This window comes from Mesoplodon mirus (assembly GCF_964341445.2).
Source record: "Mesoplodon mirus genome assembly, chromosome: 5".
In the NCBI taxonomy this organism is placed as follows: Eukaryota; Metazoa; Chordata; class Mammalia; order Artiodactyla; family Ziphiidae; genus Mesoplodon; species Mesoplodon mirus.
The window spans coordinates 170,154,414-170,174,252 of record NC_138980.1 but is presented as its reverse complement, the minus strand read 5'-3'; the positions used below and the strand labels follow the sequence as shown (position 1 = coordinate 170,174,252).

The 19,839-nt window shown below is 45.4% G+C and overlaps 1 protein-coding gene across 1 annotated transcript in view; it reads right to left on the bottom strand.

Moving 5' to 3' along the window:
- The window catches only part of MYO10 (myosin X), a 222,111-nt gene that overhangs the window by 170,479 nt on the left and 31,793 nt on the right, over window positions 1-19,839 (bottom strand). The window contains 1 exon segment of the mRNA XM_082621443.1: window positions 4,989-5,087. Within this exon segment, the coding sequence (XP_082477569.1) occupies window positions 4,989-5,087 (99 nt within the window).

Genomic DNA, 19,839 nt, shown 5'->3' with positions numbered 1-19,839 from the left:
AATTCTGACTATCTTGGAGGGTGGGGATGACTTGAAAGAACCAGGCAATCTAACGGCCTTTTTGTGGATTAATAAAATGAGAAGAATAACTTTTAAAACCGAGTCTAATTATACTTGGTGCAAATAAGAGAAGGGCACGGAGGAGGGCGTTTACTTGTAGGTTGGGGTGATTAATTCTCTAACCAGTAAAATATTTCAGAAGACCCCATAGAGAGACAATGCAAACAGAAAACTCAACAGGATGGTTGCAGAGAGAAGTGTCTTGATTAAGTTGACTGGGGTACGTTAAAAAACTACCCCTCAGGGCTTCCCTGGTGGCACAGTGGTTGAGAGTCCACCTGCTGATGCAGGGGACACGGGTTCGTGCCCCGGTCCGGGAGGATCCCAAATGCTGCGGAGCGGCTGGGCCCGTGAGCCATGGCCGCTGAGCCTGTGCGTCCAGAGCCTGTGCTCCGCAACGGGAGAGGCCACAACAGTGAGAGGCCCGCGTACCGCAAAAAACGACAAAAAACAAAAAACTACCCCTTAAAATACAATTAGGTAAATCGATATCACTATAAGCTATTTCAGAGCGATCAAATTAAGCTCTTTTCAGGAAGGATAATAAAATAGTTGACTCTCAAAGTAAAAAATCTAATTTAAAACTCATTAGTCAATTCTACAATGTTCCAAAAGGCCGCTTCAGTGATCACCCACGTGCCTGGCAAACGTTTTAGAAAAGACAAAAACATTCAGTGCCAACTTCCCTCCTACCCTTTTCACCAGAGTCAGTCTTTTAGCCAAATATGGACCCTGCAGAGCCACAAAAGCACGGTGCTCTTCCACAACTCTGTCCAAGGCTTCACATGCAAGAAGACAAGTCATTTCTAACTTGCAGAGCACGTGCTGACCTACCCACGTGCTTCATGATCCAGAAGCCACAACCATGCATTGTTTCAAAGGGTGTTAGCATGTCACTCGCACTTTTCTTTTCCCATCGGCAAATACTTCACAGTGAGTATAACATAAGCTATGAGTCCAATGGGAATGTTTTGGTCCTCCGCACTCCTGGGACCAAACTACAGTAGTTTAAATTTGGGCGTGGGATGGAATTTTAGATTAATATAAAACGATCTCCTGGGCGAAAAAAGAACAGCTGAGCAAATGTGCAAAACCCTCAGAGACTGAAGGAAACAAGACAATGGGCCCTTTAGGGCTCTCACCAAAAAACAACACCGTGTTATCTCCTATCTACCCCCTGTCCCCCGTGACCTCGTTTTAGGGTTTTAGTTACTTGTGGCTCCGCTTGGTTTCCAACACAAAACAGGATTTTGGAAACTGCTTTTTAATCCACCTGAGCACTATTTCGCCGCAGTCAGCACAATCCCTGGCCACGCTTGAGGTGAAATGATTGCTGGAATTGGGGGTGGGGTGGGGGGAGGGATGGAACGCACACAGAGAAAGGGAAAGCTTCTCAAGGCCTAGGGGAAATTTTCCACCGCTACCTCAAGCTCTTTTCCTTACCTTTGCTTCGTCCGAAACAGTCGCACGGGTGGTACACGGAGGGGATTGAGAGTACTTCCTCCTCTTCACTGTAGTAACTACGACCCTAAGCCAGTTCTCCGACTCAAACATGGACCAGCAGCATCCATACCACCAGGTAGCTGGTGAGAAATGCAGACTCTCAGCCCCCAGCCCAGACCTGCCATCAGAATCTGCATCCAAAACAAGACCCCCAGGTGATTCCTGTGTAGTAGACCAAAGGGAAATTGAACTCATAGTTTGGAAGCTCTTCACAGATTCTGAGAGGTCCTATTTTGGTAACATAAAAATTTTACTAGAGGGCTTCCCTGGTGGCACAGTGGTTGAGAGTCCGCCTGCCAATGCAGGGGACACAGGTTCGTGCCCCGGCCGGGAGGATCCCATGTGCCGCGGAGCGGCTGGGCCCGTGAGCCATGGCCGCTGAGCCTGCGCTCCGCAACAGGAGAGGCCACAACAGTGAGAAGCCCGCGTAAAAAAAAAAAAAAAAATTTTACTAGAACTGTTTATAAAGATACAGAAAAATACCCACTTGACAGCTTTTACCCGTTACCATTTGACCTCAAACACTGATATCTTTTTTTTTCTATTGTGGTAAGATGTACACACTGACATAAAAAGGATGACAATGGCAAATTTTAAGTGTACAGTTCAGTGGCATCAAGCACATTCACATTGTTGTGCAACCGTCACCATGATGCATCTTCAGAACATTTTCATCTTCCAAAACTAAAACTCTGGACCCATTAAATAACTCCCCATTCTTCCTTTCTGTAGAAACACCAATATCCTAACACCCTTTAATAACATACCAAATGGGGCTGAAATTAGCCCATACTTTGAAAAGTTACCACGGGTTTGACCAGGACAAGGTCATGCTCTACATCTCTGACCCTGATTCCTTCAGGAATCTACATCTGATAAACAGCAGGTGTGCCTGTCCTGGGGACCAGAACCAGGTAATGAACTTCTAACCCTTGGTGGCTACACCTGTATGTTCCACAGGGAATCTGTAATGTCAAGAGAGGAAGAAGTAGGTCACAAAAGACAGAAACAAAAGTCCTCTGGCCACTGCCAAGCTCTTGATCCACGTGTGATCCACGTCTTTCCAACCTGCCTCACTTTTGTCACATTTTAAACCCTGTATTTCCTACATGGGTCGCCAAGCTAATTATAGTTGTCATACTTGGGAATGACAGAGCGGACAGTGTAAGACCAAGGCTTTGATGACCGATTGAAGACTCGAAGTCAAATTGGGGAGTTGTTTCCACATTTAAGTATATACTTTTCTGGTTTAGTTCTTTCGAAAGCCACAATCCATAAGTACCATCAAGAGGGAACAGAACTGCTGGCCTGACCAACCCTTTCCATGCCTCACGGAGGGCTGCCCGTTGACCAGCTGGCAATGGTGTCACAGGACACAGACTGCTGACCACGCGACACAGACAGTAAGTAGCATTAACAGGCTGCTAGAATTGCTGTGACACCTCTGTGGAGCAAAGCGGAGTTGGATAGGAACAGAAAGCATCTTCAGAACCTCCAAGACACTCCGTTAAGCAAAATAAGCCAGTAACAGAAAAGGACAAATACTGTTATGATCCCACTCATATAAGTGTCTAAAGGAGTCAAAATCATAGAGACAGAAAGGAGAAAGGTGGTTACCAAGTGCTGGGGAGGTGGGATGGGGCATTAAGCGTTTGCTAGGTACAGAGTCTCAGTATTACAAGATGAAAAAGTTTTGGAGATCTACTGCCCGACAATGGGAACAGACTTAACACTACTGAACTATACACTTCAACGTGGTTAAGATGGGAATTTTAACGTTATGTGGTTTTTATCACAATTTTTCTTAAGAGGAAAAAAGGGAAAAAAAGTAAAGTATCTTTGGGATTAAAACATAAGTCGACAAAAAAAGAAAAGAATTCCCCATTAAGTTCTGTCAAGTCAGGTACACGGTTTAAATATTGTTTTCCCTTTTTTATTATCATCTTGAGAAGTATGTACAAGGCCTGAGAGAAACTGAATTCTCATCTGGGGAAAGTGAGATGACAAGAGGGGAGGAGTAAAGCAAGACAGAAAAATGCTGGCCGGGTCACTTGGTCCTTAGTTTACAGGTCACATCACGCTACCCGAGAACCTGAAGGGAAAGAGACCAGACTGGGCATCAGTGACTGGGAGACACTGCATTCCCAGTGGTCTCTTTGCTCCCCTCTCCCTGCACCCACCCCCACCTCTCTCCATTGCACATCACAGCTATATCTTCACCACCAGACAAATACTGAAGCACCATTCAAGACTCTTGGATGAAAAAGTAACTGAGGAATTGCAAAAGAGCCCAGAAACATCACTGCTTATTAAGCCAAGAAATGAGGAATGTACCACCAAGAGGATCATCTCTGCTCAAGGTTTTGATAAACAAGTAGCCCAACAGCCACAAACTATACACCACTGACCTTGAAGATTCTGTTCTCAACACAACTTGCAAACAAAATTCAGCAACTGAGAGTTTTAAATACTGGCATATGATGTCCTTTTAGTCCTTTATGTCTTAAATTTTAATATGTGTCTCTGTGGGAGGTACCCATTTCTAAAATTAAAATTCCTTGGGATTAAAGACACACACGACTATATATAAGATAGGTAACCAACAAGGACCTACTGTGTAGCACAGGGAACTCTACTCAATATCTTGTAATAACCTATAGTGGAAAAGAATCTGAAAAAAGGAATTTATATATAACTGAATCACTGTGCTATACACCTGAAACTAACACAACATTGTAAATTAACTATACTTCAATTTAAAATTTTTTTAATTGGTTTCCTTATAAAATGGAGAAACTGGGCTCCTTTCACCATTGTCCAAATATAAGCAGTGGGTCAGTTTCTGGATTCAGGTATTTGTTTTCAGTGATATGGCTTTTCACTTGTTTTGCACTAAAGAATAAGGACCCTGGAGCAGTGGTTCCCACAAACAGAAGGAGCATCTTCAGTTGCTTCACGAGGTGGATGAAGAGGCTCAGGTCAGGTCCCTGTCCGTACAGGGACCAGGACACTGATACAGTCTCACTGACAGGCCAGTAGTTCCAACACTAGGAAAGTTGACGAATTTTAAGGGAAAGTGGTCATGAAACCAATCGGGAAATACTGATATATTTGAACTTTTTCTCAAATTGCTTGCACCCTATACTTCTGATTCTTCCTGATCCCCAGGAAGGAAACCAGCCAAGTGTAGGGCTCTTCTGTCCAGTACTAGTTAGAATACTTTGGTTTCGATTTGGGAGAATTTTTTATTGTGTCTCTCCCACACTCGAGGTGTGCATTACACATTCCTTTTGGAATTCTGTTGTATCACTTAGAAAAGATGTTTAGGGTATGAAGGGCGAGAAGAATGAGCACACGTGCCCCTACGCAGGGCCACCCAAGGAAGCAGCACACAGATGTCACGAAGCTGCAGGGACTCTGCTCACCTGACCATAGTCCGTCCGGAAGACAATGACGCCCTCTGCACAGGAATTTACGGTACTTGGAAAATGCTGGCCATTTTCTCTCAGCCAGACCCGTGTTCCCTGTAAACAAAACAAGCAGGATTTAACTATGAGTTTGGATTGCATTTTGTGGCAAAACACCACTCTTAAAATTACTATGACTACTACATTCCTTAAAAATCACCTTTTGAAAAGCAAACATCTTTCTCAAATAAGCAAGGAATGAATCTTCAAAGAAAGCATCACCCACAGCCTTACACATGTACAAGTGTGACTGAGACAGAGGCCCACCAGACAGAGAAAGTAGTACTAAAATGCAACTGAGGGACTTCCCTGGTGGCGCAGTGGTTAAGAATCCACCTGCCAATGCAGGGGACACGGGTTCGAGCTCTGGTCTGGGAAGATCCCACATGCCGCGGAGCAACTAAGCCCCGTGTGCCACAACGACTGAGCCTGCGTGCCTACAGCCTGTGCTTCGCAACCAGAGAAGCCACCGCAATGAGAAGCCCGTGCACTGCAACGAAAAGGAGCCCCCGCTCACCGCAAACAGAGGAAGCCCGCGCGCAGCAATGAAGACCCAATGCAGCCAAAAACAAAAAATTGATGAATTAATTGAAATGCAATTGATTTACGTGGATTATCTCTTCACATACACGCTTTAAGGCAAGCACCATTATCATCCCATTTTACAGATGGAGACGTGGAGGCCTAGAGGTAAAGAAACTTGCCCAGCATCACACATCCAGAAACCACAAGTCTAACCAGGTCACCACACTGCTTCACCCCAAGTCAAGAACTCTTTGGGACCTTCAGGCTCCATCTTCCCGGGTCCAAGCCCCATGCACTTGCCCACTTGGAGGGCATCAGGACACTCCACTGACTTCCTACTTGGACCAAATCCACATGTCAACTAGACTCTCCAAGAGACGGATGAAGTTTTAGTAAATATCACAACCCAATCCACTGGTGTGAATTTTGGTAGGATTCCACCAGACACCAAATGCACTGCAAAGTTTGCAATGATATCCCAACAGATGACAACTTCCAGAGCCTACTGTTTTAACCTGGGGCACAATTTTTTGGCATTCATTTCATTTCCCTTTTTTATTTCTCCACTAGGCAAATAAAATGACAACCATAATACTTAGCCTTTCAATGCTGAATTTCCTCTTTCTTTGATTTCACAACATGAAAACAGTTTGTTTTCAAGGACAAGTGATAAAAAAAAGTTTGAGGAAATTATTGGGTGTTCACTGGTCAAATTATAAAGAGTTATCTTTATGGGAATTCTTGTACATGGTGATGGGAATGTAAATTGGTGCAGCCACTATGCAAACAGTACGGAGGTTCCTTAAAAAACTAAAAGTTGAACTACCACATGATCCAGCAATTCCACTCCTGAGTACATATCCAGGAAAAACAAAAACATTAGTTCCAAAAGAAACACTCACCCCAGTGTTCACAGCAGCACTATTTACAACAGCCAGACAGGGAAGCAACCCAAGTGCCCATCAACAGACAACTGGATAAAGAAGATGTGTGTGTGTGTGTGTGTGTGAAAATTACTCAGCCATAAACAAGAATGAAGTACTGCTATCTGCAGCAACATGGATGGAAATAGATAAATTATGCTTAGTGAAATAAGACAGAGAAAGACCTCCACATGGGTATCCCCTTTCTCTTTATTGTGGGAATTTTAAGTTGTTAACTCCAAACTTCTTCAACCCTCCCTCCGTAGAGGTGTTGAAACCCTCCATGATAAAGATGGAGAACAGCATCAAAAATGAGTATGAAGTGTTTCTCTATAAACCCTGAACTGTCTTATTTAAAGAACACATGTAACACCAACACGGCCGAGTTGCCATGCCTGCACAGGTCAGTCACAGACCTCCAATTCCCACTTTGGGCTGAGACACAGGTAACATCCAGAAAGAAGGACATGACTGTTGGCCAGTCCCGATTTCTTTATTAGCAAACAGCTCCTTTCCAAAAAGGGCGTTTACTACAGGCATCTCTAAGCCTGCTCTTTCAAATATCATTCCACGCCCAAACTGCAGCATTTGTAATGTTCTAGAAAGAGACTTCCAAGTGCCTGAACTACTTTTTCATCCTTTTTAAAATTCACGTGTCAGGGCTTCCCTGGTGGCGCAGTGGATGAGAGTCTGCCTGCCGATGCAGGGGACACGGGTTCGTGCCCCGGTCCGGGAAGATCCCACATGCCACGGAGCGGCTGGGCCTGTGAGCCATGGCCGCTGAGCCTGCGCGTCCGGAGCCTGTGCTCCGCAACGGGAGAGGCCACAACAGCGAGAGAGGCCCGTGTACCCCCCCACAAAAAAAATTCACATGTCAGAGACTGCAACATTGAAAGCTTTCAAATACCTCCATGTACACACACACACACACACACACACGCTCACTCAAATGGAAATTTTCAAACTCATAAGGTAAAAACTTTTACTCATTAGGTAAAATCATAAAATAATTCACAGTGGACCTCCATCCCAGAATCCTGAGTCCAAAGCTTTGTTTGCTATGACCATCACCTGCTTTGCTTTGATCAAAAAGGATTTCATGTCCCTGTTTACCAAGTATCAAAACTGTCTATTTAGTATGAATAGAGATTATGTTATGAAACATTACTGAATTAATATAAATTGTCACCAGAAATAATATAAACCTCCCAACTCCCAGGGGGTACACTGCATGCAGTTTCTTTTACTTGAGTTTTCTTGTGGTTCCTTTCACCTTCTCATGTGAAAGTATGACCAAGCCCTTGTTGACACAGTCCTTCCTACATGATCAAACACACAGCTCAACCTCCTCAGTCCAAAGGTCTTTCTCAACAGGTGTGAAGAGCTGCTAATAAACAAGTTTTACAAAATCCGGCCCAGATTTCAAATCTAGAGCCCCACTGGCCAGTTCTCCTAAAACCTACAGCGGTATCTTCCCCAGATAGGAAGGGAAATGCATTCAAAACACTCCCTTTGTTCTTTGAAAAAGTTTAAACAGGCAATTTTCATAGAATCAGAATTGCAAAGTAAAACTGGTGAAATGGATATTTTTACATAGATTGTTCTGGGTGGTTTCTCTCAGCCCCCAAACTTTCTGCTTCCATTCTATTCGAATAGAACACATATGCCCAGGTCCAGGAAAGAGGCCACCCACAAGCATTTGAAAACGAAATCACAGAAAGACATTTACCAGACCATCCAAATTTGAGTGGGGAAGAAAATTGTGCCCACCATATGCAAACCATTATATTCTGTCACTGTTAAATAAGACTGATAATTTAATGTACAATGCAGGCATATGGAGAAAGCTCCTAGCTGATGGAGAAAACTCACAACTGGAGCAAAGATATGCCTTTAAAAGTAGGTGGAACAAGTTTGATGATAAAATAGATATTTTATTAAAACTTGGAACGTTTTCATCTTAATCTGAGACAGATATGTGTTAAATTCAACTTCTAAAAACTTTTTCTGCACATAATCAGCAGTAATAGTTTTACAAGACAAAGCACTTGCACAGAAAATTCCCAGCTCTTTGATCTTCAGAGCAATCCTATAAGGAGGCGAGTAATACCATCCCTTCAGAAATGAGGTCCGTAGGGATTCCATTTTTCCATTGCCAACAAATGATTTCCTGGCTATAATGAAAAAAAGACTGACCTCGGGCTTCCCTGCTGGCGCAGTGGTTGAGAGTCTGCCTGCCGATGCAGGGGACACAGGTTCGTGCCCCAGTCCGGGAAGATCCCACATGCCGCGGAGCGGCTGGGCCCGTGAGCCATGGCCGCTGAGCCTGCGCGTCCGGAGCCTGTGCTCCGCGACAGGAGAGGCCACAACAGTGAGAGGCCCGCGTACCGCAAAAAAAAAAAAAAAAAAAGAAAAAAGACTGACCATACCAAGTGCTGGTGACAATGTGGAGAAACTGGCAGTGATATAAAATGTTATATCCACCTTGGAAAACAGTTTGGCGGTTTCTTAAAAATCAAAACATAAGCTCACCATATGTCCCAAGAATTCAACTTCCAGATATCTACCTACTCAAAAAAAAAAAAAGTTTTTAAAAAGCCTTGTAAGCAAACATTCATAATAGCCATATACTAGAAATCACTTGTCAACAGAAGAAAAATGCACAACCTAAAAGTTGTGAGTTACGTTTTATTCGGGGACCTTATGGAGGACTACAGCCTGGGAGCCAGCCTCTCGGATAGTTCCGAGCTAACGGTTGCAAACAGGTAAGGGAGGAGCCAGGATATATAGGAGTTTGTGCTGGGAAAAAAAAAAAAAAAAAGTGGTCAAACATCAAAAGATTACTGCTAAGCACAAAACGCAACATCTCAAGTTAATGATTTTAGTGTTTTTCTATGTGTGGGAAGATGCAAGGGTCTGGGCTCATTGAAATTATTCCTTAGATATGCATCTTAACTATCTAGTGTCAGGATCCTATTTTTCTCCATCCTGAATTCCCCTCAGGGGGCACCGATGGGGGCAGTGGCTGATGGTGGGGACATTCACTTTTTTACGGGAATGGCAGGCAACATTTTTTTGTCCACACACTCAGATGTCCATCAACTGGTTCAGAAACAAAATGCAATAAATCTACACAAGTCTTAGTAATAAGAAACAAATCACAGAATCACCAACAAGCATGAATCTCAAAAACATTATGCTAAGTGAAAGAAGCTACACACAAAAAAGTAGAGAAGAGGCAAATCCATCGATGCAGAAACTAGATGAAAAGATGCCCAGAGCTAGGTGTCGGGGTGGGCACGCTGCCTGCATGTGGAAAAAGGAACTCTGGGGGGGTGGATGGAACTACTCTAAAACTGGATTGTGCTGATGGCTGCACAACTGTATAAATGCACTAAAGTCCACTCAACCGTGAATCTACCATGGGTGAATTTTATTGTATGTAATTATACCTTGGTCATTGCAAATCATTAAAAAAAATTGTCTCCCAGCCTATGTACTTCTCAATGGTACATGAACATACTTAACCGCTCCATAATGGGAAAAACCGAATCATGTCTCTATAATTGAGCAACTGCAGTATCAAGTAACACACACACACAGCCATAATGACTGCATGGAAGAGCTGTGTTAAAACCCTGAAGATTGGTGTTGGGTTCATTAACGTCTCCGCTCTTCATTAGGTAGACAACTCGGAGATTACAAGGCTACAAGGAGACGTGTCCGAGCTCATCTCCAGCTGAGGCTGTGGTAGAGGGCATCCCTGTCTCAATGGCTGGCCCCCCACCCTGGAAGATTATCATAAATCCCCGGCCAACTGTGTGTGACTGCAGTACCTCCTTGGGCAAGAAGTTGCACCTATCTCCTCCCTGCTACCACGGAAACACGACGTAGCTCTGCAAAGCCTAAAATATTTACCTTCTGACCCTTTACACAGAAAGTTTACTGATCCTCATTTAAGAAGATAAAACCTCTACCATAGATGTCAACTTACCGTTGCCCCATTTTTAAAAAATAGATTTTTTCTTTTAAACTGTTACATTTCTCTTCTGATTTGAAGAATGATTCTCCTCCCTGAACTTTGAAAAAAAATGAGTTTAAAAATAAGGTAGGAAAACAACCCTAAAAAGAGATAATGATGATGGACTTTAAATACCATGCTGTGTGGCATGTTCTAATTACAGATTCACAGAAAAGAGAACATTCTTTAGCCAAACACACAGCTCAGTCTTAGACCCAGAACAGGGCGCCGCACTTATTTTTCTCCCATAACTGCTTACTTGGCCCACATTGAGCACCGTGGTTCAGGAGTCTAACAAGCTACACGATAAAGTCACAATCTGTTCCTCAAATGTGATCTGCTCTTTTTTTTTTTTTTAAAGACAAAGAGGTCAAATAGATTTGTAATGGAAAGATTAATATGGTTATTTAAATCTGCAGTAAGTTAATCAGCCAACAGAAAGTTCTCCTCTTTTGCCAGCAATGACTTAGTAAAGAAGTAACCTGGCTTAGAAGATGTCTAATGTAACAGGCTGGGACATGGGGGTCCCTGCTCTTGAAGATACTGAATTCCAGAAACGAGATGTGGGTAAAATGTGTTAGTACAAGGATTTAAACAGTATTTTAAAAACTGAGGTATAACTGACATGTAACATATTAGTTCCAGGTGTACAACATAACGATTTGATATCTGTATATACTGAGAAGTGATCAACACAGTAAATCTAGTCAACAGCCATCACCGCACATAGTTAATTCTTTTTTTCTTATGAGAACTTTTTTTTTTTTTTTTTTTTTTTGCGGTACTTGGGCCTCTCACTGTTGCGGCCTCTCCTGTCACGGAGCACAGGCTCTGGACGCGCAGGCTCAGCGGCCATGGCTCACGGGCCCAGCCACTCTGCGGCATGTGGGATCTTCCCGGACCGGGGCACGAACCCGCGTCCCCTGCATAGGCAGGCGGACCCTCAACCACCGCGCCACCAGGGAAGCCCCCTTATGAGAACTTTTAAGACCTACTCTCTTTGCTAAGAGAGTAGCAAATATACCATACGGTATTATTAACCCCAGTCACCATGCTGTCCATTAGGTGCCCAGGATTTATTTTATATCTGTAAGTTTGTACCATTTGACCCCCTTCACCCAATTCCCCCAACCCCTACGTCTGGCAACCACTAATCTGTTCTATCTATGAGTTCGGGGGCGGGGGTTGGTGGGGGCGGATGTCCCCATGTAAGTGAGATCTCTCCTCTTTTATAGTCATTTTTGTTGTCAGTGGAAGTAGGAACACCTTTTCATCAACTGAACAGATGCTAGTTTTTTCCAAGCCTTATCACTCAAATCCACCTCAAAGGACACAGGGCGTTTATAACATAGAGTTCTAACACAGCTTCCCCCACCACATCACTACTGACATTTTGGGTGAGGTAGTTTTTTGCTGAGGGGAGATGACTGTCCTAGTTGGGAACCACTGGTCTAGAGTAACAGAAAGTTCTAGAGCCAAAGCCAAATTAAAGGAGTTTTCAAACCCTTTAACTGAAAGCAGACTCCACCGTCTCAATTCTAGGAATTTCCACAACCTCCCAAAGTAGGATCAGCCCAGACACGGTCTACCTGGGGCAGATCTAATTTCCGGTGACCTTGGCTGGGTGGTTACACAGGGAAGGGAGGTGCCTGTACAATGTGATTCAAAACATCTGACGAGCAGAAGGAAGGAGGTCTCCGAGGCAGACGGCTGGACGGCAGTACCAGGGGGACTCCCTCCTTTTTCTCCTCTCTTTCCACTGTGCTATTTTGGGTTTTTTTTAATGTACTTTTCATGTTTAGAACTAACAATGTTTTTATGCGGACAACTGAAACTGCAAAGACGAAGCCTCTCCAAACCCTGTGCTCTTTCACCTCAGGGGAGATTTCAACCCCAAGTCCTTGCAAAACCTCAATGCACAACTTGTCAGAATGTTTGGAAACGGTGCAGGTGAGAACGAAGTGAAGCATCATCACGCGTACAAAGTGGGTATGAAAAATACAGGGTGAACACGAGCAGTGGGGACAAAGGAGCATTGCTGGCTGGGGACAAACTTAGAAATGAAAGGAAAAGGTGGAAGCCAAGGCATCTCCCCTGCAGAGACAGCCACCCCTCGAGAGGGGACCTGGAAAAAGTGAAACAGCTGGGCAGCCACCGTCCCCAGCCTCCCTACTGCAGCGGGTGGTCCGTGCATTCCTCGCCACGCAGCAGGCAGAGCATGGGGCCGCCGAGGCTGAGTGATCCCCTGACTCACTTCCTCCTCGTGACTGTGAGGCTTCAGACCTGAAGCTGGCACTCCTTTCTGCACAACCGTCTCAGATGCCAAAGAGCCCAGGACTGACTGCTTGGCGCCCAGTGGAACCTGGGCGGTTTCAGGCTCAGTGCTCAAAGGATGCAGAACTCAGGTAGTGCGGGCCCAGCACCAACTGCTGAGGAGGGAAAAGTAATGACAGGAGGCTGTGAGCACACAGCCTGGAATGTCAGAAACATGCGGCGTAAGGAACCCAAGTTTGTACCATTTCCCTGTGGTTACGGAACAGCGATGGTGTTTGTTTTCTATAATAGGCAACGCCAAGAACAACTGTTCTACACGCATCAGAGCTGATGCCACCATGAAATTCCAGGGGAAGATGTATTGCTGACACTCATCTTCAGAAGTCAGACATAACCCCTCCCGCACAAACACTCCCAAAGACTGTGTGAGGAGTGTGGCGTTAACTCCCCAGACTGGCCTATAGAAGTCTTTAAAGGCACCGCTTTTTTTTTTTTTTTAATAAGGAATATATTCCAGCTATCTGTAGCTGAAATGCGCTTGTAGCTGTCAGCTACGTCATCATCCTCATCAACATCATTTCTTGGGCCTGCCTATGGGCCTAAAGATCATTTATAGCACTATTCCCACAGGAAGATGTGTCATGTCCCAAACACCTAACCATCAACACATAAAAAACAGTATGTTTGTAAACTGAGACTGCCTACATTCAATACTATAAAGTTCACAATCTGTCCCGTGCCCCTGGACAGCTCCCAGTGAGAAGGATCGTGTGGCATCCATATTCTTTCCCGTTGTCCGCCCGTAAGGTCAAACTCTGTCACCACTATGAGCTGCAGCTTCCATGCAGAAAATAACATGAAGAGTACATGAGCAGTAGGAGGTGGAAAGGCAGAAAAGAGAAGAAAGAAAACAGTAAAAGATTTTGCCAACAATAAACTAATCTTTGCTCATTGTTGCCCAGGTGAAGATACAAAGACACATTGGCATCCCCCGCTCCCAATCAAAACAAAAACAAATTATGCTAACGGGCAAGATACCTTACTTATGAACTTGTAATTCTTTAAAAAGTTTATTTGGACTTCCCTGGAGGCGCAGTGGTTAAGAATCCGCCTGCCAATGCAGGGGACACGGGTTCGAGCCCTGGTCCAGGAAGATCCCACGTGCCGCGGAGCAACTAAGCCTGTGAGCCACAACTACTGAGCCTGCGCTCTAGAGCCTGCGAGCCACAACTGCTGAGCCTGCGTGCCACAACTGCTGAAGCCTGCTTGCCTAGAGCCCATGCTCCGCAACAAGAGAAGCCACCACAATGAGAAGCCTGTGCACCACAATGAAGAGTAGCCCCCGCTCACCACAACTAGAGAAAGCCCGCACACAGCAACAAAGACCCAACACAGCCAAAAATAAATAAATAAAATAAATAAATTTTAAAAGAAAGTTTATTTCCTGATTATGGGGTTCCAACTTGCCAACTGATTCCATCCCGGCTTTATATTCTAATTTTCTCTGCCTTCCTCACAAATCCTCCAAACAGCTTTTCAGTTATTCTTTCAAACTACAGTGACTAGAAATAATCCCAGAAACAATTTGACACTGAAAGAAACGAGACATCTCCAAGCCGCTGAGACAATCTCAGACAGTGTAGGAATGTGACAATCCAAGGAACAAAAAGCAAATTATTCCATCTCTTAGTTAACCCATCATCACACAGCCAACACATATGTGTTTAAAAGAAAACAGAAAATGGACCCAAAGAATCAGCCAACACACCTAAAATCCATTCCATCTATAAGTCACTTCACCCATAAATCCATCCATCCACCCACCCGGCCAGCTTTGCACAGGCATCTTTTGAGCCCCCTTCTACGTACCAGGCACTCTGAAAAGATTCACCAGTATATAAAACCGTTCCTGCTCTAAAACATTTATATGTTAGAGGTACAACTATGCCTGTTCTAATACTCTCTTCCTATATAGTCTTTCTTCTGAAGAAAGGAATTAGGTAACAGAGCAGAAGAATAAGACAAGGAAGAGAAGTAGGTAATTGGGAGGAGGCCTTGCAGACTTCATAAAATGAATACAACTGTTCTAAGAACGCTCAAAAACCTGGAAATCCTGTCTAAGGGACACAAAACAAAATAACTGGCTTTAGAACTGTGTTCCATTCTTCCTTTTAGTGGAAACAGTAGGAGATACAGAACAGAAGGGACAATAAAAGAACATCACAAGATGTCTTCACTCCTCGTGGAACGTAATACGAGACGTCCTCTACCTCTTATTTCCTAGACTTCTGTCCTTTTCTATTCTTGACAAGAATACTTTTCTTTCAAACACACACACACACACAAACAAAAACTGGTAAGATAATCTTAATGAAATCCTGGCTGTATTCTGGCTACCATCTGTTTTCAGAAAAAATACACAAACTTACTCAGGAGTTTGTCGTTACTTCATAAAAGTGAATGACCCAAGAACACAGTAGGAAGTAAATAAACTTGAAAGAGCTATTTCTCATTTCAGCTGCGTACATGCTCCTTAATTCCTCTGCAGAATTTTATTGAATTCAAAAACATTTAATCTTTTTCATAAAATCCTACTTCCTGAATTGAGAGTTGCGCACAAGAAATCATCCAGCCCCAGAGTGACAGGTAACATGCTGGTGAGAACGTGAAAAAACTAGAACCCTCCTACCCTGCTGGTGAGAATGTAAAATAGTGCAGCTGCCCTGGGAAACAGTCTGGCAGGTCCTCAAAAAGTGAAACATAGTTACTATACGACCCAGGAATTCCACTCCCAGCTATATACATGAGAAATGAAAACATAATAGCCACACGAAAACCTGCACATAAATGTTCCCAGCAGCATTATTCACAACAGCTCAAACAGGGAAACCAACAAACTGAAGAACAGACTTTTTAAAAAATGTGGTATATTCAGAGAATGGAGTATTATGCAGCAATAAAAAAGGATGAGGAACTGATACATGTTACAATATGGATGAGCCTTGAACACATTACACAAAGTGAAAGCAGCCAGTCACCAAGGACCACATACTGTAGGATTCCATGTATATGAAATGTCCAGAAGGTAAAGCCAAAGAGACAGAAAGCAGATTGCTGGCAGCCTAGGGCAGGTATAGGCAGTTACTGGGAACGGGGGGTGACTGCTAATAGGTGTGGGGTTCCCTTTATGGAGTGATGGAAATGCTCTGGAGTTAGATAGTGGTGATGGTTGCACAACTATTCGTATATATTAGAGTTCGTATATGAGAATATTATACCAGTAGTATACTTGGTGAATATACTAAAAACCACTGAATTGGATACTTTAAAAGGCTCACTTCTATATGTGAATTATCTCACAAATCAAAAAGAGGAGAGGGGGAGAGAGACAAACAGCTACAAGAAAAAACAGGCCCACACCTGACTTCATTCACACCCTGGATCCAGTGACCCCAAAGGCCACCTTCAACCCTGACCCCCCTCATTACACAGGTCCAAGAAATTCCTCTTCCCAGTTTACACTGGTTTTTACTGAGTCTCCATCATTTACAAGCAAAGGAATACCAGCTATTATTTTTGCAGCAGACAAATGTCATGACTTCCAGAAGACATCGAGAATGCAATTCACTCACCCATGTCAACGACCATAAGTTTTATATGCTTTCCCTAGAACGTCAAAACGAGTTATTTCAGGGCTTTGACGATGTGATGTATGTTATACTAGGATTTTATCACCTGTATTATAGGAGGCGGTGGCGGGTTTGTTTCACTAGCCAGTGAATTCCCAGCACCTAGAACAGGGCCAGACACACTGGATGACGGATAAGTATTCATTCACTCTCAATCCCAAACCCTATCTCAGGGCCCCCGCTCACTGCCCAGGGAACACACGGTGGCATCTGCAGGAACCGTGCTGCTCACAGAGAGATGCAGGGTCACTCAAGCTGTCAGGAAGAGGCCACAGAAACCGCACTGGATGCTTCCCCAGAAGGTGTGGACTCAAATCTAGGTCTACTACCTGTAGCTCAGGACAGCTGTAAATTACTTGAGACTTCTCCATGCAAATTGAGGAGTCATCTAACTTGTCTGTTGTACAAGCCCAAGAAGATCACACGAGACAGCTTACCAAAGTGCTCCGAAGCCACAGGGCCCTTGACACAGCGTGGCAGTATCTATATTTGGGGTCTTGCTGCCAGCACCTCCCAGGTCACACCCAGGAGGGCTTTCAGCCATCGTACGGCTTTCATTTCGCTTTCCTCTGAATGCCAAGCTACAGAACCTAAAAACACACAGGCCTAGTTTAAATAACCACGGGAACTGACCTCTCCTCCCAACCACCAAAACTACGACTTCGGTTGCTTTCCAGCTACGAAGCACTTAAAAATAACTTACAAAGACAGGCTACACCCATCAGGAAGGTGACGGGGCTGCTGAGGGTGGTGGAAACAGTGTAAGTGACCGAAGTGCCTGTGTCTGTTCCATTCGACATCTACCATGATTTTATCTAAATAAAATTATCTCTACTGTGCCAAAACCCATTCCATCTCTTCTGGGTTCCAGAGAGATCTGGGTAGAGAATGACGCTGTCTTTTGTTTTTTTTTTTTTTTTTTTTGCGGTATGTGGGCCTCGCGCTGTTGTGGCCTCTCCCGTTGCGGAGCACAGGCTCTGGACGCGCAGGCTCAACGGCCATGGCTCACGGGCCCAGCCGCTCCGCGGCATGTGGGATCTTCCCGGACCGGGGCACGAACCCGTGTCCCCTGCATCGGCAGGCGGGCTCTCAACCACTGCGCCACCAGGGAAGCCCATGACGCTGTCTTAAAAAGGCAGCGTATCCAACAGCCCAGTGGCAATGCCGAGTTATGTCTCCATCACTAACTTGGGCTGAAATCTGAGATTCTTCTCCAAGGACACAGGCCTCTCCGTTGGAGGGCAGGTACAAGACATGGAGGAGGACACACAGGCACCTGGCACACGACAGGCCAGAGAGGCGGCAGGAGGCCGTGGGCTTTGTGGTGGTTTGGCCATTGTTAAGTCAACCTTTTATTTTTTGAAGAGTTTCAGATTCTACAGAGAAGTTGCAAAGCTAATACAGACAGCCCCCACACACCTTCACTTGGGTTCCCTCAACTGTTAACGTTCATCACAGCTAAGGAGCCAACACAGATGCATTACTATGAATGCAACCCAACACTTCGTGTGGATTTCACACCAGTGTTTCCCTGACGTCCTTTTCCTGTCCCAGGATCCCATCCAGCACATTCTACCTAGTCCTCATGCCTCCTCTGGGCTTCTCTGCTCTGTGACAGTGTTTAAGGGCCTTGGCAGTTTTGAGGAAGACAGGTCAGGTATTCCGTAGAATGTCCTTCCATCAGGGACTGTCTTAGGTTACCTTGGAGTGTAGTGGTTTCCAACGATGGTTCAAATCCAGGAGTCCAACTGCCTGAATGGGAATCCTGGCTTTACTGCCTCTTAGCCACGTGGCCTGGGGCAAATTAACCTCCACAGCCCTCGGCTTCCTCATCTTCAGAAGAGCAGAAATAAACCCTCCCTCCCTCCAGGGTACTGTGGAGATTAAACAGGCTCACTCGGAAGGTGAGGGGATAATCAGGAATTCTCCATGGAGAGACATGGTCCCCGACTGACTGAACAAAGATGCTGGGCCAGAGACACAGGACAAAGATTCGTCACAGACAAACCTGACTTCCAGAAACCTGCAGTCCAGACCTGACGCCACGGGACTCATCTGGGGACACACACAGAGTACCCGCGTGTGGGGCGCTGGCGAAGGAAGCAGGCCTCATGGGAGCGGGTGTTTTTTTTTTTTTTTTTTTTTTTGTGGTACAAGAGCCTCTCACTGCTTTGGCCTCTCCCGTTGCGGAGCACAGGCTCTGGACGTGCAGGCTCCGCGGCATGTGGGATCCTCCCGGACTGGGGCACGAACTCGTGTCGCCTGCATCGGCAGGCGGACTCCCAACCACTGCGCCACCAGGGAAGCCCGGGAACAGGGTTTTGAAGGATGAACGGGACCCCCCGCCACGGGCCAGTGGGAGTCTCAAGGTGAAAGGTCCAATTTCCTGCCAATTAGCTGAGGACCAGTGACGAAGATACACTGTCAACTGGCCTACCTGCTCTACTTAACCACCATCTGTAAACTATGAACAGCTCCACACACCGAAAAACGAAGGCATTCACCTTTCTCTAGTCCGAGAAAGAAAAGTCTCAAACTCTAACCGACCAGGTTCTAGAGACCACTGAAGCCTCCCCACTTACCAGTAAAACGGAGGCCAAATTACATTGTTTTCCAATGCAGTAGACTTTTTTCCATCTATATTTGTTAGAAAACAAACACAAAAAAAACCCCAGCAGCCAAGTCTTTGAGGTATCAACTTTTTTTTTTTTTTTTTTTTGCGGTACGCGGGCCTCTCACTGTTGTGGCCTCTCCCGTTGCGGAGCACGGGCTCCGGACGCGCAGACTCAGCGGCCATGGCTCACGGGCCCAGCCGCTCTGTGGCATGTGGGATCTTCCCGGACCGGGGCACGAACCCGTGTCCCCTGCATCGGCAGGCGGACTCTCAACCACTGCGCCACCAGGGAAGCCAGAGGTATCAACTTTTAATTCCACCTCAGTCCATAAGACTCGAGTCACTCAAAGCTTGGACATTCTCAAGATCTCCTCGAGTAGAACTGATAGGTGGGCGGAAGCAGGGGCCAGGGCTGTAGTTAAGACCCTACCTGCGGTGGGGGGGGGGACATGAATAAGCCAAGCCCGGGGGCAGGCGGGCGGGTGAAGTCTGGAGCCTGCAAACAAATCGGCCCAGGGCCACTGGGGTGGGTGACTCGAAGCTCTGGGTCCTGAAGCTAAGGGAGGTTCCTTCCGGACCCCTGGCTGCCAGGCCCCACCGGCACCAAAGCGGCCCTGGCCCAGTGCGAAGGCCCTGTGCTCCCCTTTCTCGTTCCCGGGAAACCTCTCACTACCCGCGGGCCAGCGGTGAGAACAACAGGCTCAGTCCAGCCAAGAGCTGCTTGCCCAGCGAGGGGCGAAAGGAAATTTCCTAGGAGTGGAGG